The sequence below is a fragment of the Colius striatus genome, chromosome 23 (genome assembly GCF_028858725.1).
Source record: "Colius striatus isolate bColStr4 chromosome 23, bColStr4.1.hap1, whole genome shotgun sequence".
NCBI classification, from domain to species: Eukaryota; Metazoa; Chordata; class Aves; order Coliiformes; family Coliidae; genus Colius; species Colius striatus.
In genome coordinates, this window is record NC_084781.1 from 7,005,678 (window position 1) to 7,026,438 (window position 20,761).

Below are 20,761 nucleotides of genomic sequence, written 5' to 3' on the forward strand. Positions count from 1 at the left end.
GGGGCGGGGCGCAGCGGAGCAGCGGGCCGCCGGCAGCGGGACGGGGCTGCGGGAGCGGAGGTGAGCGGCGCGGGGTCGGGTGGGACGGGGCGACTCGTCCTTGTCGGGGCGCTGGCGGGGCTCCCGCTCGCGCCCCAGGCAGCCCCTGCCCGTAGGACGCGCGGGGGATCCCGCGGGCAGCAGCCGCTGGGAGCGCAGCTTGAGGACGCGGCCGGGGCGAGGGGAAGGGGCTCCCCCGGCTCGACCCGTGCGGGGCCGGGGCTGCAGCGGGGCCGGCGGTGGGGAGCGGGTCGCTGCGGGAGCCCTGAGCGCGCTGCCCCGCGGGGGAGGCCGGACGAGGCCCTCCGGCCCCGAGCCGAGCCGCGGGGCGTGGGCGGTCGCGGGCAGCCGGCGCCGGCCCCGGGGAGCCTGGGAACGGCGCTGGCCCGGCCGGACCCCGCGCCGCCGCGGGACCTTGTTTACTCCGGCTTCCTGACGCACTCTCACCACGGGCCTTTCGGCTGCTGCCAGAAAGCCCGAGGAATTTGGCAGCCCCGGAAGGTATCCAGCTGCTGTGCCGAAGGACTGCCCCCGCCCCCCCGGAGCCCTGGCAGCCCCCTGCCCGCGCCAGGCACCGCGCGGGGACTGCGGTGGTGCACATCCCCTGTGCCACAGGGGCAAGGACATCGGGCAGCGACGGGGCACTGCTGCCCAGGTGCTCTGTCAATGCTTCGGCGTGCGTTTGGGTTTGCTGTGCAATGCCGGAGATTGGTGTGTCTGGGGCAGGGTGCGGGGCAGCGTGATGGAGCCGGGGATTTGGGTACCAAGCAGTATGTGCTGCTGGACAGACACCAGAAAGGAGAAAGTGCTGCTTGTTTTGGGGATGTGAGGTTCACCCCTGCCCTGTTCCCCACAAACACAGAGTTGGCTGACGGGTTTGTGCCAGGGGCCATGTCTGACACCCACCAAACCCATCCTGTGCCATGGTCCCCGAGTTGTTGTTAGCGTGGGCCACAGATGCTCCCTGTGGAGCCAAATGAAGCATCTGGCCTGTAGATGAGAGGCTGTCATTTGCTACAGGAGGGCTTTGAGCAACAGGTCTCCATCATGCAACCTGAGGATGGGTCCTGGACCTCAGTGGTGGTGCTTTCCCAGTCCACGCTGGTGGCCAGAGGCATGTGCTGATGGCAGACTCGGTGCCTCAGCTCCGGTAACAGTCAGGACTGTGCACGGCATCACCAGACCTCGGAGCTGGCTCACCTCGGGTAGCGTTGGGAGCAGGAAAGCCGGGCTGTGCATCCCGCCCAAGCCAGGTGGGCAGCGGGCATCCCCCAGCACGCGGGGCCGCAGCCGGGCTGGGCGCAGCAGTGCCACGGCGGTGCCGGAGCTTCCCGGGAGCGCTGAGATCAGCGGGTGCGGCCGGGATTCCGCGGCTCCCGGCGGGGCTGTCTGCGGCTGATTTACAGGGATGTTATTGCCAGGAGCAGTGCGTTGTCCCAGCAACCGCGGTGCAGCCCCCGCTGCCCCTCATCCGGGCGGGATGGGGCTGGCTGGGTCTCCCCTGCCTGATGTGGGGCAGCCCCAGGCTTGGAGGCTGAGGCTGGGAGTGGGCTTCTCCCCTCTGTCTTTGTGCCCAAGATGGGCTCCCTCTTCCCAGCTGCTGGTGGAAGGGCCAGTTGTTTGCTGGGGCTGAGAGTGTGGGAAGGGGTAGGTGTTCCCTAAGTGTGTTAGCAGATGGGGAGCAAGCAGGCAGCCAAGTTGGACGGAGGCTGAGAGGCTGTGCAGTGTGCACCCATTAGCTCTGGCTGCCTCGTGTGACTCACCCAGTCATGGGTGGGGAGGAAAGGCTGTGCCATGGGGTACCCCTTCCATGCTACACCCCAGGCATGGCTGGCAGCATGGCAGGTGTGTGGCAGTGTGTGCCAGGGCATCGTGAGAGCGTGGGCTGACTGGCAGTGCTGCGCCCGCTGGCACACAATGCAACTCTGGGGTCTGCCCACCAGCTTTGCTGGTGGGGTGTGAAGAAGGTCGTGCCATGCCCGTGTTGGGTCCTCGTGGGCAGCAGCAGGTTGGGCAGGAGCAGACCCCCAGTGAGTGCAGGCTAGGCGCAGGCAGGCAGGTTGCAGCCTGCAGGCAGTGGCGTGCAGGGGCTCCCTGGGAGCGTGGCGGCGGCACTGCAGTGTGCCGATGTGCAGCCTGGCGGCGGCAGGGGCCCCACGTTGGCGGGGCCGGGCGTCCTCCCAGGTGAGGCCTCTGCCTGCACCGGGAGAAGAAAGGGACTTTTGTCCTGGCAGAGGCTGGGGCCAAGTGGGCAGCCCTGCACGCGGGGGGCACGGGGGGCCGTGGGCTGTTTGGTGGTAACCAAGCCCGACCCCTTGGCATTTGCTGCCTTTGCTGCTTCCCACGGCGGGAACAAGCAGCGCGTTCTGCAGCCGGCGTCCAGAGAAGAAAGGCAGCCTTGTCCAGCCCAGCGGCGGGGCGCCGGCTGGGGCTGCTGCACTCCTGCCCCGCATTCCGACAGCCAGCCAGCTGCGGAGGGGCTGCAGCCCCCAAGGGACGCACGGGCTGCAGCAGCCGTCTCCAGGGCCGTGAGGAGCCAGGTGAGGGTCTGTGACAGAGGGTGATGCCAGGGGTAAATAGCCTGCAGGTTGGGCATTGGGGAGAAGCCAGATGCCAGGGTCATTGTGGGCAGCCAAGGCTGCCTGTGGAGCAGGGAAGCTTGGTGGATGGAGCGAGGCTGGGCAGCAGGAGATGGGCAGGAGTGAGGATGGTGAGGGGGATCGCCTGTGATGCTCAGAGCTGTGCTGGGAAGGAGTTAACGCTGGCGCAGGATCCCACCCTGGCTCCGCTCCTTTCCTATGCAGCAGCCTGCTGGCCCCTCCTGCCTTTTCCTTCTTCCTGGAACTTGTGCTGGGGCCTGGGTGCGGACAAGGGGCAGGGGCTCAGCCAAGCTGTGGGGTCTCCAGATGCTAGGAAGTGCAGGCCCCTTGCACTCGGGGGACATGGGTGTCCTGCCGCTGAGGGTCCCGCTTGGCGTGCGCACCAAGACCAGGTGGCAGGTAAGGGAAAGCAGGGGTCCACATCTCTACTTCCCCCTGCCCCAGCTGAGCTGTCGCTGTCCTGTGTGGGTGGCCACGGTCCCCATGGGGCCCTTGCTGCGGAGCAGCTGCGATCCTTACAGAGCCCTCACCGTGAGTGGGCCGACCCTGGTGTCGCACGGAGCCATCCGGGCTCTGTCCCAGCCCTGGATCCCACGTCTGGTGGTTTCCAGCAGTTCATTTTTTCCGCTGTGTGTAATAGCCGCTCACTCGCCCCCGCAGCGGAGCCCAGCGCTGGCCGAGCCACGGGCGGGGGGTCCCGCGCTGTGCAAGACACCGGTGTTGGTGGGACCGCTGGCGGTGCTGTGGGGAGAGAGCCCAGGGCTCCTCCCCGGGCCCCACTGCCCAAGACTGGGATCCCTCATGGGGTGAGAGCAGTCCCCGGTTCGACTGCCCCAGCCTGCCCGGGAAGAGTTAAGCCACGCTCGACCAGGGCTGAGCGGAAGGGAGGGACATGAGGAGCAGCAGACAGTAAATTTAGCAACCCCGGAGCATCCCAGACTGTGGCTGTGACGGTGGCGTGAGCGCCGACTGACGGAAATGGTTCCTCCCCATGCAGAGGGCGGCAGCGGGTCGGGCGGCCGCTGCTGTGGGCAGTGGTGCTGCCAGCCTGCCGTGGCTGCCTGTGCCAGTGAGGACACAGCGTGCCCGGCTGGGCCGGTGCTTATGGCACACACATGTGTATGCCAGGATGTGCTACGGGCTGTGCACAAGCAGCCAGATGTTGCTGGGGACTGCTGGGTGCTGCACTCATTTTTACTTCACCAGTGACCATTGGGGTGCAGCTGCCCATCGCTTTTGGCATTTAGGGTGTGCAATTCTCATGCCACCTCCCTAACCCAAGCTAGTAAACAGGCCCTGTGGCAGGTTGAGAGCACGAGCCTTGCCAGGCAAGGATGGTTGCTAGCTTTAGGCAGCTGCAGGGGGAGCAAAGGAGGGGAATCCTCTGGGTGGCAAATGCAGATTTGTTGTTGGGTGGTGTTTGTTACTCTTGCATGGGCTGCCAGGAGGGATGTGTGGGAGAGATGTAGCACAGCCATGCCCAGCTTGGTCACCTGTTCTGTTGTCCTCTCTTCCTTCTGGTATCAGCCCATGCCTGAGAGCACCTGGCGTCTCCAAGCAGGCACCATGGAGGCATCTGGCAGGACCCCAACCAGCCCAACCCACAGAATCCAGACCGTCATCCAGGTGAGCTCGTGGGGCCACAGGACCTCTGCCCTGCAGGAGCACAGGTGCCCAGCTGGAAGCCTTTCTCCTCTGAGGCAAACCCTACCATGGGCAGCCAGTGCTGCCCTCTGGCCTCTCCTCACCCTAATCCTGTTATGGGATCGGCAGCAAAGCCAATCGAGCTAAGTGTTTGGCAACTCGAATCCTCTTAGACACAGCTGAGCCCCGGGATCTCCTGCTCCTGCAGCAGCTCCTCTCTGCTTAGCAGGGTGGGCAAGCACAGGGAGGGAGGCAGGAGGGAGCCCACAGCTCCTGCATCCCGCTGCTGGACTGTCCTGCTCACGTGCAGCCGTGCCTGGGCATCCCTTCCTGGCTGCACACACCAACGTTTTGGAGCAGCCCAGGCATGCAGCCACGTGGGCAGCACAGGGCAGGAGGCTGCAGCCACAGGACCTGTAAACGTCCTTCCCTCCTCCTACAGAACAGCCACTTGGACCTGATCGACACGGGCAAGGGGCTGAAGGTGCAGACAGAGAAGCCGCACTTGGTGAGCCTGGGCAGCGGCCGGCTCAGCACTGCCATCACGCTCCTGCCCCTGGAGGAAGGTGAGTGCTGGCTGCCGGGGGCTCCCCGCGGGCGTGCCAGCTGCAGGGATGCTGAGCCACCCTCTCTGCCCACAGGCAGGACCACCATTGGCACGGCCGCGAGGGACATCATCCTGCAGGGCCCCGGGCTGGCGCCTCAGCATTGCTACATCGAGAACGTGCGGGGGCTGCTCACCCTCCACCCTTGCGGCAATGCCTGCACCATCGACGGCGTGCCGCTACGGCAGCCCACGCGCCTTACGCAAGGTACGGCCACGCCAGGCGTTCACGGACAGAGCTGTGCTGTTGCATAGTGGGGCCTTGGGGGATCCATCCTATAGCTGCACACCCCAGCTGAGGTGTCTGTAATGTCTTTGCCCTGGAGCAGGGATGTGTCGGGTGCCATCACCATTTGGGAACTGACTTTGCCCAGGGCTATGAGGTCAGAAAAGAGAACGGAATTCCAGCCAGATAGCGCTGGGAAGGATTTAGTCCCCACCATAGCACTTGCTCCCCGCACAGGAGAGACACTGGGACAGACTGGGGAAGGGGAAGCAAAGTAAGAAAACGGCTCGGACGTCCTGGTCGGGTGTCCCAGTTTCAGTGTCCCGGTTGGATGTCCCGGGTTTGGGTGTCCCGCGGTACCGCAGCCGTGGTCCCGGCACCGTGCTGGCATGGCCGGAGGGTCTGGGACCCTGCTGCCCCCCGCCCTGGGGCGTTTGGGAAGAGCCACGGGTCGATTCGCACGCCCGTGTCGCGCTGTCCGCCGCTGCCCTGTTGCCGGGGAGGACCCTCGGTCCGGGCGGGGCAGGGGGAGGCCCGGCCCCCGCCCCTCCCCGGGGGCGGTGCGCGGTGCTGCCGGGGCGGTGGCGGCGGCGGCGGCGGGTGAGTGGGGAGCGGCGCGAGGTCCACGCGTGTCCGCGCCTGGCGGGGAGGGGAACGCTCCTCGTCTCTCCGCGGGTCGCGAAGCCCCTTTGTTTCACCCCCCCCCCCCCCACCGCCAGGCGCCCGCGCCGCGGCCCCGGCGCCCTCCCCCGCCTCTCCCGGGGCAGCGGAGCCCACCCGCGGCGTCCCCTCGGGGGACAATGGCAGCCACGTGGCCGCGGGAGAAGGGGCGCGACGGCTCCGGGCACGGGGTCCGGCCACGGCCCGCGGCTCCCACGGCGGGGGCGGGGGGGGCACCCGAGGACGGAGAGCAGCCGAGAGCCCGTTCTGCTAGAGCCCGGTTCTTCCCGCGGGACGCCGCGGGGCAGGGTCAGCGGCGGTGCCGGGCTGCAGAGGAGTGAGCCGAGGCCGATGCTCGGGGGGGTGAGGGGCAGGTAGTCTGCTTTGCCGGGGGGATGCCTGGCTCTGCCAGCGACCACAGGCTGGGAGGATACGGAGGAGCAGCTGGGCAGGAGGAGCCGGTGTCCGGCAGGGCGCTGGCGTTGCCGTCTGGCAGGCAGGATGCTCCGACCGGGGTGGGTGCTGTGGCAGCTCTTGCCGTGGAGCAGAAGTCCCCCACCGCGGCCATGGCGATTCACCCACACGGCCTCTCGCTCGCCGTGCCACGAGCCTGAGCTGCTGCCTGCTCCAAAAAGCACGTTCCCTCCGGCGAGGGATTTTCGTCTGTGGCTGTCGGTGCGGAGCGAGCCTCACCCTGGGGCCCTGGCAAGCGTTTCAAAGAGGGGTGTGTCAGCAGCACGGAGCCTTCCAGCTGCTCCCTGCCGCCAGCACACGGCTCCCCGGCACCACGGAGGCAGCCACAGGGGAGCAGGCGGCACTCGGCCCTGCTCTCCCTCCCAAGCCGCCTTCCTCCCAGTGGACCTGAACTTTGGGCTGAGAAGAGGTGCTTTGCAGACGGGGGCGGGAGCTGTCTTGTCTGCAGCTGGCAGCTGCACAGACCCTGGAATGCTGCCAGCTCCCCCGAGGCAGCGCAGCCCCCGACTGGGACCCCAGCTGTGCCTGTGTCGGGCTGCCTGCAGCTGCCAGGGAGTGACCTGGATTTCAGCCTCCCCCTAAGCCTCTGCTGACAGCAGGAGCCTGCTCCCTTCCCAGGGATGCGACTCAGGGCCAGCCAGTGCCCGGCCGCCCGCCTGCACCGCCTCCCACCTCACCTCTCCCCGGTACTGCTCCGTTGTGGCTGGCGGCTGAGTCCTCTCCCCTCTCTGCCCTCTCTCCCCAGGGTGCACCATCTGCCTGGGCCAGGCCACCTTCCTCCGCTTCAACAACCCTGCTGAGGCCAAGCGGATGAAGAGCATGATCCCGGCGGGGGGCAGGAGCTCGGGGGCTCTCTACGGGCTGCCAGCAAGTAGGTGACCACCATGTGTTGGGGATGGGGTGGTGGGCTGGTCAGGGCATGCAATGCCCAGCGTGCGATGCTCACCCAGGGCCACGGAGCTCACACCCAGCCATGGATGTGCCGCCGCTGGCTTGGCACGGCAGTGGTGCTGCCACCTATAGATGATTAAACATCACCTCGGAAGAGGGTGATTGTGAGGGCAGCGAGGCACAGCCTGGTTGTGGCAGAACCATCTCCCACCAGCCCGTGCCAGGGGTGTGTGGGCCCCCTCGGCTGCCTCGGGGCGGGTGTTTACATGCCAGGGCGGCCGCACAGAGGTTGCGAAGGCTGTTTCCCCGGCTGCAGTCTTCCATCTCACCAGCTGCTTATCTTGCTATGTCTGCCTGTCTGTGGGGCTGGTGGGACGAGCTGTGCCTGGTTCCCGGGGATGTCCAGATCCCTGTGCTGGTAGCCCTCCTCCCTGCCCTGCCTGGCACACCCTGGTACGGGCAGAGGAGCTTGGCAGCCTCCCCGTGCCACGTGTGTGCTGGGAAGGCCGCCCTCCCTGCAACTGGGGGCTGGAAGGAGGGGCACAGGGAGGTGCTGCGGTCGCAGAGGATCCCGCTGTGGTGCAGCATCCTGCCTGGGCCCTCCTTGGTCCCTGTGCCCTGCAGGAGCAGCTGGGATCACTCGGGCAGGGCTGTGGCACATCTCTGCAGACGCAGAGACGCTGCCGGGAGCCGCCAAGTGCCAGGGGGTGACGCAGCCTGGGTGGCACGCCGGGCTCTGCGCCTGCCACTATTAGCTCATCCCCTGAGTGACAGGCACATCGGTGCTGGGCCGGGAGGACTGGGCAGCCCGAGCAGGGGATAGCCCAGCCGGGGGCTCAGGGAGGCAGCAGGCAGCGCGGCGCTGGGTCTGGACACGCTGTGGGTCTGCTTCATCTGTGCCCCCTGAGTGGGGTGCCGGAGCGTGCCAGGGATGAGTGGTGCGTGGTGCCGGGGCTGGGGTGGCGTGGGTGACTGCTGCCCAGTGAGTGGGGCCGGGAGCTACTGGCAGCGCAGGGATGTCGGGAGCAAGCGGCTGCACCGTGCTATCGGGTTTCTGTTTCCCTGGTGATGGGGCCAGCAGGATACCGGCCTCCTCCCTGGCCATCGTGGGAAATGGTGGCAGCAGGGCGCAGGCAGCTTGGGGTTGAGGGGAGAGGAGCTGAGGCCCCGCACTGATTCAGCAAGGTTGCATGGAGGAGTGATGCTGGGCTGCTCCTTGGGACCCCAGCCTGGGCAGGGGCACTGGGGGGCTGCCACTGCACTGACGCCTGCTCCTATGTCTCCCCACAGAGCCCGAGGCCCTGGTGAACGGTGGCCAGCAGCCACCGGAGCGTGGGTGTCCCAGCCACAGCTCCCTCGTCAGCTCCATCGAGAAGGACCTGCAGGACATCATGGACTCACTGGTGCTGGAGGACCCAGTGTCCCCCGCTGGCAAGAAGACACCTGCCAGTGGCCGCTCCCCACTCTCTCCCGTGGTGAATGGGGGTGGACACTGCCTCCTGTCCCCGCTGCCCAGCCCTGGGACTGCCTCGGGGGGTTCCAGCTACGAGAACTTCTCCCCTCTCTCCTCCCCAGCCAGCAGCAGCGGCTACACCAGCCCGTCACCCAGCAGCCAGGAGCAGGGTCCACCTGTGCCCCCCCTTGTTCCTCTCCGCTCCTCCAGCTATAACCATGCCTTGCAGCCCCCTCCCCACCGTCCACCCCCCCAGCCCAACGGGGGCCTCGGCGAGCCTTGGCCGGCTGAGAGGCTCGGGGATCACCGTCCGGGCAGCCCCCAGCTGACCCCCAGGGCAGCACCGCGGCCGCGGGTGGCCCTTCAGGAGCGGCCCCCCAGCCCCTTCCGTGAGCCACGGGACTCCCCGGTGCCCAGCCGGCAGCCCCCCAGCAGGGCAGTGCCAGAGGCCCGGCTGCAGCCCCCCGAGAGCCCGCGGGCCACCCGCAGGAATGTGGAGAGCCTGCGGGAGCTGCCCCCGCTCAGCCCCTCCTTGTCGCGCCGGGCCGCCAACCCTCGGGTGGCCTCGGATGCCCCATCCCCACAGCCCCGGCTGGGCAGGGAGGTGCCCGGCAGCCCCCGCGCCAGGCGCAAGGGCCCAGAGGAGCTGCGGCGTGCCGGGAGCCCCTCACCCCCGCTGCTGGCTGAGACCCCCTCACGCCGCCCCAGCTTCGGCACCTGCCTGAGCTCGGCATACGGGCCGGGCTCCCCGGCTGCGCCCTCGCCCCGGCAGAGCCCCCGCGTCACCAGGAAGGCCCTGGGGGACCCCCGTGCACTGACGGGGCCACGGGAGCGCAAGAACAGCATCACTGAGATCAGCGACAATGAGGACGAGCTGCTGGAGTACCACCGGCGGCAGCGGCAGGAGCGGGTGCGGGAGCAGGAGATGGAGCGCCTGGTGAGCCCCGGGGCCGGGTGGGAGCTGTGGGGCCGTGCTGGAGTCTGGGATGCCCTCTTGGCAAACACCTTTTGGCTTTTGCCTCTTTAAAACCCGTCCTTTGCCTCCTGGCGGTTTGCCGCAGCTGCCAGCTTATCGGGGGGATTACAGCGGGGAGCGGCAATCGGAGCGCAGCACCTCTCCTGGAGCACAAAGCCCGTGCTCAGCGGGGCTCTGTGGGGCTGCCAGCCGGGACGAGGCCGTCCGTCCCTGCCTCTGCAGAACCGTCCCCATCCCGCCCAGTGCCGCGTCTGCCAGCGACCGGGCTGTGGCTCCACAGGCGCTGCATCTATATTTAGGGCCGGCGGGGTTTTTATGGAGCCTGCAGCTACCGGGGTGGGGTTGGCCCCGCGCATCTGCCGGTGCCGGGGCTGTGCCGCGCCGCTGGAGACGTGTTTGCTCAGCCCTGACTCACGCCCAGCGCGGGCGGCCTGAGTCACCGCCTGGAAATAGCGGAGGCGGCGCTGACGCCTGTCATTAGCCCGGCTACAGCTCCCAGCTCATGGCGTGCCCATTTCCGGCGGGGGGTTCAGGCGGGCAGCATCGGACTCTGCCATGTCCCCAGCCTGTCCCCATCTGCTGGCAGGGCGAGGAGTGAGCCTGCGCCCTGGCACATGCCATCAGCACAGGGTGCAATGGGTGCTGGCAGTGGCACATGCCAGGGTGGCTGCCACACTGACCACTGTTCCTTGCAGGAGCGCCAGCGCCTGGAGACCATCCTGAACCTGTGTGCTGAGTACACCAAGACAGATGGCAGTGAGCCGAGCGAAACGCACCAGCTGCCGGCTGGCGATGTGGATGCCGGCCGGCGTGTGCCCAGGGCTGCTATGGCTCTGGGCCATGCTGCTGAGGAGCTGCGGCAGAGGGAGAGCCTGGAGAAGTCAGATGAGGAGACCTTGAAGGAGGAGTGCAGCAGCACCGAGAGCACCCACCATGAGGTGAGGGGACAGCCATGCGTGCCATGCCATGCCATGCCATGCCATGCCAGGCTGTGCCAACCTGCCCTCTCTGCAGCACGAGGAGCTGGCGGGACCCCGCGCCAGGGAGGCGCAACGGCTGGAGGAAGAGCGTGCCCGTGTGCTTGGCCACCTGGACCAGCTCAAGGGTCGCGTCAAGGAGCTGGAGCAGCAGCTGCAGGAGACATCCCGAGAGGTGAGGGGACGGGGAGCTCCGTCAGGCCCCCTGCACCCATCACTGCCCCTGCCAGCCCCGTGGGTGTGAGCTGCATCTGGCCAGGGCAGCCACGAAGGCTTGGCTGTCCCCTCCAGGCGGAGATGGAGCGGGCGCTGCTGCAGGGCGAGCGGGAGGCTGAGGCGACACGGCTGCGGCAGGAGCAGGAGGTGCTGCAGCAGCTGCAGGAGAAGCTCTCCAGCCTGGACACTAGCATCCGAAAGGAGCGGGACAAGGTGAGCCCCGGGGCAGGGTTTCCCTCCCTGCCAGTGCTGCTGTACCCCAGGCTGCAGCGTTGTCCTGAAGACACCTTCTGCTGTCTCTGGGTTCTGCAGAGCCATCTAGGAGCATCCCCTCTTGGGTTTGCTTCATGGAGGGATCTGTCTGTTGGTCCATCTGCCTGGGACTGGTCAACAGCCCTGCCAGAGCTGGGCAGGGCTGGCGCTTGAGGTGCACTGTGGCTGCCGTGTTGTGCTGCAGGGTCCTGCAGGGAGGCTGTGTGCCACGGGGCTTTCCTAGGCAGTGCCCACCCAGAGCGGGGGTCTTGGCGTGCCCTGATCCCTGCCCTCGCCAGAGGGCTCTGTCTGGCAGCAAATGACCCCACTGTGCTGCCTCTCGGGGCACCGTCACACGTGGTGGTGGCTGCTGCTGTAGCGTTCAGTTGCTGGAGGTGGCCGGGAAATTGCTGCGTGTGTCTCGCTCGGGGGACTGAGGAGGGGGTCCCAGACCCCTTCCCCTGCCGTCATCCTTGGTTCAGTTGCTGCTGTGATCTGCCACCCGTGTTGCTGCGTGTGTGGCACGCTCATCCTGGCTGCTGGGTGCTAGCTGCCCCACAGCCTTGTTGGTAGCGTGGCACAACGCTGGGTGAGCCGGGCCACGGCGTGAGAGGCACGAGGACCTGGCTGCCCGCTGCCGAGGCCGCATCCCCATGCAGCCTGTGCCCGCATCTCACTGGTGGCTCTGTGACACCGTGCCGTGGTGCCTGTGTTCCCAGGTCTATCCCCACAGCTGGAGGTGTGCCTGTGCTGGTTGGTTGGTTGGTTGTCTGTGGCCGGGCAGGGTTGCCAGTAGCACCTGCCAGCAGTGCCCTGACAGCATTTGAGGCTTTTGGTCTGGTTTGGTCTTCCAGCCCTTGGCAGGTGTTTAGCCAGGGGCAGCCTTGTGCAGAGCCAGGAGACCAACACAGGGAAATCCTCCTCCCAACCTCTTTGCTGACCTAACCACCTGCTTTCCTAACCAGCCTGCACTGATTGCACTAACAGTGCCTGCTCTGAAGTCTGCCATCACTTCTGACATCTCTGCATGCCCACGAGCCCCCTGGGCACCCTGCAGCCCCTGTCCCAGGGTGCCTGTCTGTGCCAGCCCTGTTTCCCCTGGACATCTCCGCCAGTTTCCCTTTCTGTGGATCCCGTGTCCACGTACTGCACAGCGTGGAGGGGTTTCTTGCAGCATTTTTCCCCAATGCTCAGCCCCTATAAAGTGTTGTCAGACCAGGAGGTCATCCCCTATGCCAGCACTATGCTGGCCCCCATCATTCTTGGCACAGTCTGAGCATCGCTGGCAGCAGGGCTGGACATGAGTCTCCTGTTCTTAGTGTTATCCCATGGGTTATACTCTCCTTCCAAAGGCTGAGGGTGGTCCATAGCCCCTCATCCAGCCCACAGAACCTGCTGTGCTTAACTGGCAGCATCCCAAATGGAGAGCATCAATTAACAAAGCTAGTTAGCAGTTGTCTGGGAGGTGTGCATGTGGTGCAGCTGTTTGCAGGATTAGGATGACTTGACCTGTGCTGTCAGCATCAATCTTTTTGCTACCCATAAGTGGGCTTTCAGCATGGAAACGTGAGGCTGGGGCCGAGGGCTGGCTCTAACCCCTCTAACACTGCCCAGCCCGGGGATCCAGGGCTGCTGCTTCCCTCACTCCTCTGTCGATGCCATAATGATTGTTCTCACAAGCCCCCTCCCATTCCAGCTGAGCCCCTCTCTAGGCTCTGCAGCTTCTGCATGGCACGGATGTGAGAAGTGTGTTTTCTTTCTTCTTTTTCTTTTCTTTGTTTTGTTTTGTCTCCCTCTCCACCCCCCCCCCTCAATTCAGGAGAGGGAAAAGGTTGATGCTGAAAGGAAGGAGCTAGAGCAACTGCGGGCGCTTTACCATGAGTCGAAGAGCCACCTTGATAAGTGCCCCGAGTCCCTGCGGGAGCAGTTGCGGGAGCAGATGCGAAGGGTCAGTGTCTACCCCCACCCCTCCCGGACCTTGGCCCAGCTCCCTGCGCTGCAGCTCAGGCCAGCTCTTCCCCGCCAGCCAGGGCCGCACGGGGAGCATCGCACCCGGGCTGGAGGCAGCTGGCACCGCCGTGCTGGTAAGCGTGCCGCTGGCCCGGGGTGTGGTGGGCTCAGCGAGGCTGCCGCCACCACGCAGCCGCCGGGCTTCTCCGTGCCAGGTCCTGCCCCAGAGAGGAGGGCGGGCTGGGCAGCCCCGGGGACCCGGCGGTCCCTGCCTGTCTGCTCCCAGCTGTGTCCTGCGAGCGGTTGTTTACTGTTTGGTGCTGTTAGTTTATATTAGTGCCGCTCTGCAGCGTTTTGTCCCATTATCTGGTATTTTCTGGTTCTGGCCAGCCCTCCCAAGCCCACGGGGAAGCCATGCAGAGAAGCCTGCCTTGCCACAGCCTGCTCAGGGCAGGCAGCCCCGTGTTGCATGCAGGTCCCGGTGTGCATGGAGCGGCCTGCTCCATGTTGCATGTGGGTCCAGGACCTACCACACCAGTGTTGCCGTGCCACGAGAGCCATGGCTGCTGCACTCCCAGAGCAGGGTGAGAGGCATCCTTGCGAGGAGCACAGCACAGTTGCTACTGGGGCAGTGCTGGCAGACTCTCAGCTGTGTCCTACCATGTGCTGCCAGTGCTTGAAGGCTGTGTGTAAGGAGGCGCAGGCCTTTGTCTGGCACGGTGTCCATCCGTGGGGGTTCAGGGATGCCAGGACATGTGTTCGTGGCTGTGCTGGTGCCTGGTGTTGTGCTGTCTGGGGCATGGTGCTGGCCTGGATGGGGTGCTACAGGGATAGCCAGTCCCTGGGGGCTGGGTGAAGCCCTCAACTGCAACAGCCTCCTTGTCTCATGGGGGTGATGGCTCTGATCTGGTTGATGCACTGTGCCTCCATCGCCTTCTGCAGCCAGGCTGAAGCTGCCAGTGTCTGCCATGTGGCTGGTGCCGAACAGGAGGGAAGGCTGCCTGCCTGTCTGCACCGTGCACAGGCTTTGCCACAGCCAGCACCAGGATGTGGGGGCACGGCAGGAGGTTTCACTGTGTGACATGTGCCTGCGGAATGTGGAGGTGCCTGTACAGAGGGAGTGACCTGCTGTGCCCTTGTGTGTCTGAAGGAGGCAGAGGCACTGGAGACGGAGGCCAAGCTCTTTGAGGACCTGGAGTTCCAGCAACTGGAGCGGGAGAGCCGCCTTGAGGAGGAGCGGGAGGCGCAGGGGCAGCAGCTGCTGCAGAGCCGGGCCGAGTGCCACCGCAGCATCGTCTGCAGGAAGGTGAGCAGCGGGTCCATTGTGCCTGGTGGCCCTGGCTGAGCCCCGTGGCTGGCTGGCAGGCAGCTTACACCGTACACCGCCTTCTCCCTAGGAGCGGGTGGCTGCCCTGGATGCCCAGGCTGCCCAGATCCGCCTGCAGAGTGCCCAGGAGGCTGAGCGCCTGGCCAGGGAGAGGAACAGCGTGCTGCAGCTCCTGCAAAAGGTAAGGCAGCAGCTGGAGGGTCCACACACACAGTCCTCAACCCTGGGGGTGCCTGAGGTGGAGGAGGAGATCCCACCAGCTCTTGCGGGGGTTCTGGCAGTTGGGGTGAGCTTGGGGGGAATGTCCAGGGGGTGCCGGTAACCACCAGCTGCCTCTGCTCTTGCTGTTGCCCCATGCTCAGGAGAAGGAGAAACTTGCATCTCTGGAGAGGCAATACCATCTCGTTACAGGCGGCAGGAGCTTCCCCAAGATGTCCTCAGCTCTCAGAGAGGTGAGTGAGTAGAAGGGGATACAGTCCCTGGGGCTGCTCTCCTGCCACCCCAAGCCACTGTCCCCAGCAGGGATGATGGTGGTGCACCGCAAGCTCTGGTCTGCAGCAGCTCCTGTGTTCCCAGCATCTTCTGGCTGGAGTCAGGTGCTCCTGGCCACTTGGAGCCTGTCTGTGGGTTGCAGAGACCATTGTCAGGTTGGGAGGGAAGGAAACCATTGCTGGGCTTGGGAGCAGGAGCATCAACCCTCCTGGGCTGCTTGGCTGTTGCAGGACCCCCAGTGCAGTCCAGGCTTTCAGCAGGGCCTCAGCAGCGGCTGCAGAGCACCCGGGGCAGGTGTTGCCTGAGAGCACGTGTGGGACTGTCATGGTGACAGTCCTTCCAAATCCTTTAGATGGGAGTGTTGCCCTGCTGCTGTGCTGGTGGCTCTAAACAGGGAGCCAGAGCAAGTGTGCCCTCAATGCCCCTGACGCACTGCTGAGTGACAGAGCCCCCTCGTGCCTGCTCACGGCGGGGCTCTTGCTGCTGCCACCTTGCCTGTGCCCACCTTGCCCATGTCATCTTTACCCTCCAACAGGAGAGCCTGCATATCTCAGAGCCTTATGAGCTGCTGGAGGGAACTAAATCTCTGAGCCCCCTGCCAGCAGCAACTACCTCCTTAGCTTCTTCTGCTGCCTGCTGCTACCCCAAGGCACAAGAGGTAACAGGACTAACTGCATGTGCTTGCTTGCTTGCTCCCCCTTGCCTGAGCCACCACCAGACCCTTCATGCAGCCCCACAGCAGCTTGCCAAGGTGGCATAGCTGGGACATTCCTCATCTCTTGGGGGCTGTGCTCATTTCCCCTTAGACCGCCATTTCCAGTGCTCTCCTGAGCCCGTTGGTTCCTGGCTCCCGCTGCCCACCTCAGTTGAACCCTGGCTCTGTGCCCTGTGTCACAGGCAGCCTTGTGCATCCCCCTTGCCCACCACTTACCCCCTGTCTGGGTACCTCCTGACAAGTCCCTTGGGATCCTGGTAGCCTGGCTTCCCCAGAGAAAGGGCGAATCCCCAGCTTTAGCATGTTTGCTTCAGAAAGGATGAGGAAATGGGGACAGCTCAAGGTGCTTCATCCGGTGCTGTCGCACCGGGGCGGGCTCGTGGCCCTTTGGAACCCCGAGACCTGGGTGATGGGAACGGCTGACGGTACTAGGGCCCTTGTCACGGCATGCTGCAGCCCTCTGCACCTGGCACAACCAGAGCCAGGGCAGGAGTGGGGCTGGTCGTGCCTATACGGGTTGCCGCAGGGCAGGGCAGGGCAGGGCTGGGCACCGTGCAGGGGCAGATCCGCTCCCGCTTTGCGCCGTGATGCCAGCGCATGGGTCTAACTCTCCTCCTTCTCCACCATGGATTTCTAGGAGTACATGAGGCTGTCTGACGTTTTCAGGTTCTACAGCAATGCTCACGGCCCCAGCCCGGACACTAAAGCTTCTGCTGCTGCCCCTGCTGCCACTCAGAGCTCTTTCTTGCTTGCTGTAACCCCCACAGCCAACGAGGTACCCGCTCCAGAGCATGCTCGGGTTTGCTCCCTTGGGCTGTGTCCCGGGCAGTGAGGATGCTGCACGCCTCATGGCCTCCCCGCGTGCCCTGGTGCTCAGAGCCCACCTCCCTCTTGATCTGGGGGATTTGTCTGACTGTGTCTGAGCAGGGAGCAGAGCCTGCAGCCGCCTGGTCTCCTTGCCAGGGAGTGCTTCGTGCCTGCTGCAGCCAGGCATTGCTCTCCGGGGCAGTGGCAGCAGGGCTGGGGAGCAGAGAGGATGCCCAGTAGGGTGGGAGGATGGCCCTTTGCCTTCTGAATGCTGTACTGGCAACTAGTCCCAGGCGAGCAGGCAGGGACCTGACCTGGTGCCCAACACCAGGGCAGTGGGCAGCACCAGCTACACATTCCTCCCAGGGCCATGACCCTTCTTTTGGGGGCTGGAGACTCCCGCTTGTTCCCCTGTCTTGTTTGCCCGTGAACCTCTTCCTCCAGTTTAATCTGCTTCTCTCTGCCCAGTACGTGACCATCGAGCAGCTCTCGGGCATCCTGGGCAGCCTTCACAACCCTGCTGCTTCCCCACTGGGCTGTGTCCCTTCAGCTCCTTCATCCTCAGGCTACACTGGTCCTTCTCCTCCTCCTCTTCCATCTCTCTCTTCTCCCTCCAACTCTGCAGAGGTTTGTGCCCTGTTTCCCTCCCTCTCCCCCGGCACTTTCCCTGACAGGTGATGGGGATGCGCGGGAAGGAGTGAGCTGTGAGGCCAAGCAGCAGCTCGTGCTCTTGCCAGCCCACACACCCCTCACTGCCCTGCCCACCGCTTCCCTGCCACCTGCCTGTGGGCCCTGCCCGGCCCATGGTGCAGGTTGAGGGGTCTCTGTGCCCTCGTGACACTTGTAATGGTTGTTGATGGTCCCAGAGCTGCTGGGCAGCCAGGGAGTGCGTGAGGTCCCCAGGGGTCTGCAGGTCTCATTCTGGGAGTGCGATGCAGGTGCAGGCAGGGATGCTCCAACTTCTCTACCTCGGTGTGTGTCTCTGGCTGCATTTTGCCCTCCCTCCTTTCTCACGTGACATCTCTCTCCAGATGGAGCAGCAGCTGCCGGGAGGCCACGTGTGGCTCCCAGCTCTTGATTTAGAGAAGTGGTACCAGGAGGCCATGGCTGGCTTTGAAACCTCCTCCTTCTCTGTCTCTCCTCCTTCTTCCCCTCCTCCGCTTCCAGCTAAAGCTCACTCCTCTCACAAGCTTCTCCAGGTAATCCCAGCTCGCTGCCGCTGGGGCTCAGGCTCCCGGGCTGCCAGCCATGGCGGGAGCGGGGCAGGGCAGGGACGTTCCTGCCAGCTCTGCAGCCTGGGCACTGCTGGGCACCTGCCTCTGCAGCAGGGCACCGACGAGGTGGCACTGACACTGAGGAGGGAAGGGGAAGCTCAGGCCTGGCGATGGCTGAGCCAGCCATCGAGGGGGGCTTTTGCAGCCCCCCACGCCCCTCTCACCTCTGTGTCTTTGTGCCTAGATCTATCGTTCCAAAACGGAGGGCGACACGGGTGCCCTCACCCCTCGGATGAAGAGCGGGACCCCCTCGTCCTCGCAGCTCAACCTCTCGGTGCTGGGGCGCAGCCCCTCGCCCAAGGTAGGACTGCTGGGGGGAGCTGGGTGCGGCATGGCCCCGGACACCTGCACTGCCAGTACCTGTCCCTGGTGCCAGCCCCTGTCCCCGTCCCGCAGCCCAGCGCCTGCCGCCCCACACAGGGCCCCCCCAGCCCAGCAGGTAGCCTGCCCCGCAACCTGGCGGCCACGCTACAGGACATCGAGACCAAGCGCCAGCTGGCCCTGCAGCAGAAGGGTAAGCTCTGGCTCCCTGGTGGTGTTGGCTCTCTGGGAGCCACTTCCCCCGTGGTGCTGGTGAAGGGACAGCCCGGCCCAGGGCGCAGCAGCGGTGCTCCTGCGGGACGCAGTGCCTCTCTCACGGCCTCTCGCCTTTCCCCCCTCTCTCCCTCCTGACCCCTTGGCCCAACGGTGTGTCTTCAGCCAAGCCGCTGCCAGCAGAGCCCTTGCAGCCAGGCGACCTACCAGGTAGAGATGTGGGGCAGCTTGGGCTGCCTGGAGCAGCCCAGAGGCTGCAGCTTGGCGGTCTGCTGGTAGTTCTGCCATGCGTAGGAGGGGCATGACCAGCCCAGGGGTCAGCTGCCTCGGCATCTGCTAAGAGACCACCCTCTGCATCCTTAACCTGCTGATGCTTTGCTCGTCCTGCTCCTGCCAGCCTGGGACACATGCTCTCCTTGCCCCCCTCCTCCTCCTGCCCAGACAGATGCCGCTTGCTGCGCTCGCCAGAGTTGCGATGGCAGCTCCCAGCTCTGCACCCACGTCCCCTCCCCGGCTCCAGCAGCGCCTGTGGTGTTTTTTCCTGCCCGTGCTGTGCGCCCACATGCCGTGGTGCAGCTCTGAGCACAGCACACTCAGTCCCCCTCCTGTCCTCCCCATGGCCAGGTCAGCAGGTGATTGAGGAGCAGAAGCGGCGGTTGGCGGAGCTGAAGCAGAAGGCGGCTGCCGAGGCTCAGTCGCAGTGGGAAGCCCTGCACGGGCAGCCCCCCTTCCCCGCCGCCTTCCCCCCGCTCGTGCATCACTCCATCCTCCACCACCACCGTCCCCACGGCGGCGGGCCCCGGGCCGAGGAGCTGGACCATGCGTATGACACCCTGAGCCTGGAGAGCTCGGACAGCATGGACACCAGCATCTCCACCGGCAACAACTCTGCCTGCTCGCCCGACAACATCTCCAGGTACCGCTGGGGCCGGCTCCGGCGGCGGGAGGGACAGCTCTGCCAGCCCTGGTGCCGGCTCGGGGCCCCTCCTGCGGGGGTGGCAACTGTGGCTGTCCTGCAGTGCCAGCGGGATGGAGGCGGGCAAGATCGAGGAGATGGAGAAGATGCTGAAGGAAGCACACGCTGAGAAGTCGCGGCTGATGGAATCCCGGGTGAGTGGGGCGGGGGGGACACCGGTGCAGCGGCTGGCTGGGGAGCGAGTCCCCGGCCCCCGGGGCTGAGCGGCCGTGCGTGCCGGCAGGAGCGGGAGATGGAGCTGCGGCGGCAGGCGCTGGAGGACGAGCGCAGGCGCCGGGAGCAGCTGGAGCGGCGACTGCAGGATGAGACCGCGCGGCGGCAGAAGTTGGTGGAGAAGGAGGTGAAGCTGCGGGAGAAGCACTTCTCACAGGTGCGGGGCAGGTCCCCTCTCCGGGCCCAGCCAACGAGGTGGCTTCTGGCACCGCTGGCGGGCTCTGCAGGGCTGTGTTGCTCCCCCAGGCTCGTCCCCTGACACGGTACCTCCCCATCCGCAAAGAGGATTTTGACCTGCGGCTGCACATCGAGTCCTCGGGCCACAGTGTGGACACCTGCTACCACGTCATCCTAACTGAGAAGATGTGCAAGGGCTACCTGGTCAAGATGGGCGGCAAGATCAAGTCTTGGAAGAAGCGCTGGTTCGTCTTCGACCGCATGAAGCGCACCCTCTCCTACTATGTGGGTAAGTTCCTGTGCTGCCCGGTGCTGTCACCCCCTCCCCGTGCCATCATCTGCAGTGCTGCGGTTGACGCTGGTTCCTTCTTTTGGTCAGATAAACATGAGACGAAGCTGAAGGGTGTCATCTACTTCCAAGCCATTGAAGAGGTTTACTACGACCACCTCCGCAGTGCAGCAAAGGTGAGGGCTGGGCGGTGTTACTGAGATCCCCCTCCCATCCCATTCCCTCCAAGTCACCCTCCACTGCACAGCCAGGGGATGCTCCTGGAGTGGTCCATGGCCCCTAAGGGTGCCAGGTCCTCAGGGTGCTGAGGGCGGGGCCCCGGTGGTGGGCGTTGGTGGAGGGGCAAAAGGGAGGCTGGGCAGAGGGAGGCAGAGCGCTGACCCCATGCTCCTCCCCTGCCCAGAGCCCCAACCCTGCGCTCACCTTCTGTGTCAAGACCCACGACCGCCTCTACTACATGGTGGCGCCGTCGGCCGAGGCCATGCGCATCTGGATGGACGTCATCGTCACCGGCGCCGAGGGCTATACGCAGTTCATGAACTGAGGGGGGGTGGGTGCCACGCATCCGAAACCCGCTGACGCCACCCCCCTGAGCCGCACCGGCACGGAGGGGCTCAGTGGGATCCATGTGAGCAGCAGCGGGGCCATGTACAGCCCCTGCCCCCCGGGGGTCCGTGTGCCGCCCGCCCAGGTCTCGCTTTTGGGGCTGGATTTTTTTATGTTGACTTTTTGAAAACAAAGTTTATTGGAAACCGCTCCGAGTGCTGAGACACGGAAATACTGCCGGAGCTTCGGCCGCGGGGCCGGGCTGTGGGGCGGAGGGGGGCTGGGGTCGGGGGTGCTCCGGGACGGGACCCCGCGCGTGCGGCCCGGGCGGCGCAGCGCCGCCTCCAGCCGTCAGAGGGCGCCCGGCACCCTTCCGCGTGGCGTCACCGCTGGCGGGCGGGGCCGTACGTATGACGTAAGCGCGCTCTCCCCGCCCTCCAGCGCCTACA

At 65.5% G+C, this 20,761-nt stretch overlaps 1 protein-coding gene across 10 annotated transcripts; it reads left to right on the plus strand.

Annotated features, from left to right (window-relative positions):
- The first annotated feature begins 2 nt into the window (after nucleotides 1–2).
- On the plus strand, nucleotides 3–20,516 carry PHLDB1 (pleckstrin homology like domain family B member 1). 10 transcript variants are annotated; one of them, XM_062014219.1, is made up of 23 exons: nucleotides 3–60; nucleotides 4,167–4,265; nucleotides 4,726–4,849; nucleotides 4,925–5,095; nucleotides 6,993–7,118; nucleotides 8,429–9,528; nucleotides 10,263–10,505; nucleotides 10,582–10,719; nucleotides 10,836–10,973; nucleotides 12,832–12,960; nucleotides 14,113–14,268; nucleotides 14,360–14,470; nucleotides 14,652–14,741; nucleotides 15,317–15,439; nucleotides 17,762–17,878; nucleotides 17,974–18,091; nucleotides 18,277–18,321; nucleotides 18,736–19,027; nucleotides 19,131–19,221; nucleotides 19,311–19,457; nucleotides 19,547–19,766; nucleotides 19,857–19,942; nucleotides 20,170–20,516. In XM_062014219.1, exons 2-23 carry the CDS (start codon nucleotides 4,170–4,172, stop codon nucleotides 20,308–20,310), a joined length of 4,002 nt encoding a protein of 1,333 aa, XP_061870203.1. In that variant the 5' UTR covers nucleotides 3–60; nucleotides 4,167–4,169; the 3' UTR covers nucleotides 20,311–20,516. The 10 variants fall into 10 exon arrangements, with proteins under 10 accessions (XP_061870203.1, XP_061870207.1, XP_061870200.1 ...); XM_062014223.1 differs by lacking the exon at nucleotides 3–60 and adding an exon at nucleotides 2,359–2,579; XM_062014216.1 differs by lacking the exon at nucleotides 3–60 and adding an exon at nucleotides 2,890–3,038.
- Nucleotides 20,517–20,761: the final 245 nt, after the last annotated feature.

Coding starts and splice junctions, on each gene's coding strand:
- PHLDB1 (XM_062014216.1), top strand. CDS start 2,946: ATGCTAGGAAGTGCAGGCCCCTTGCACTCGGGGGACATGGGTGTCCTG. Junction 7,119..8,428: donor TCTCTACGGGCTGCCAGCAA/GTAGGTGACCAC, acceptor GTCTCCCCACAG/AGCCCGAGGCCCTGGTGAAC. Junction 18,322..18,735: donor GCAGCCAGGCGACCTACCAG/GTAGAGATGTGG, acceptor CCCCATGGCCAG/GTCAGCAGGTGATTGAGGAG.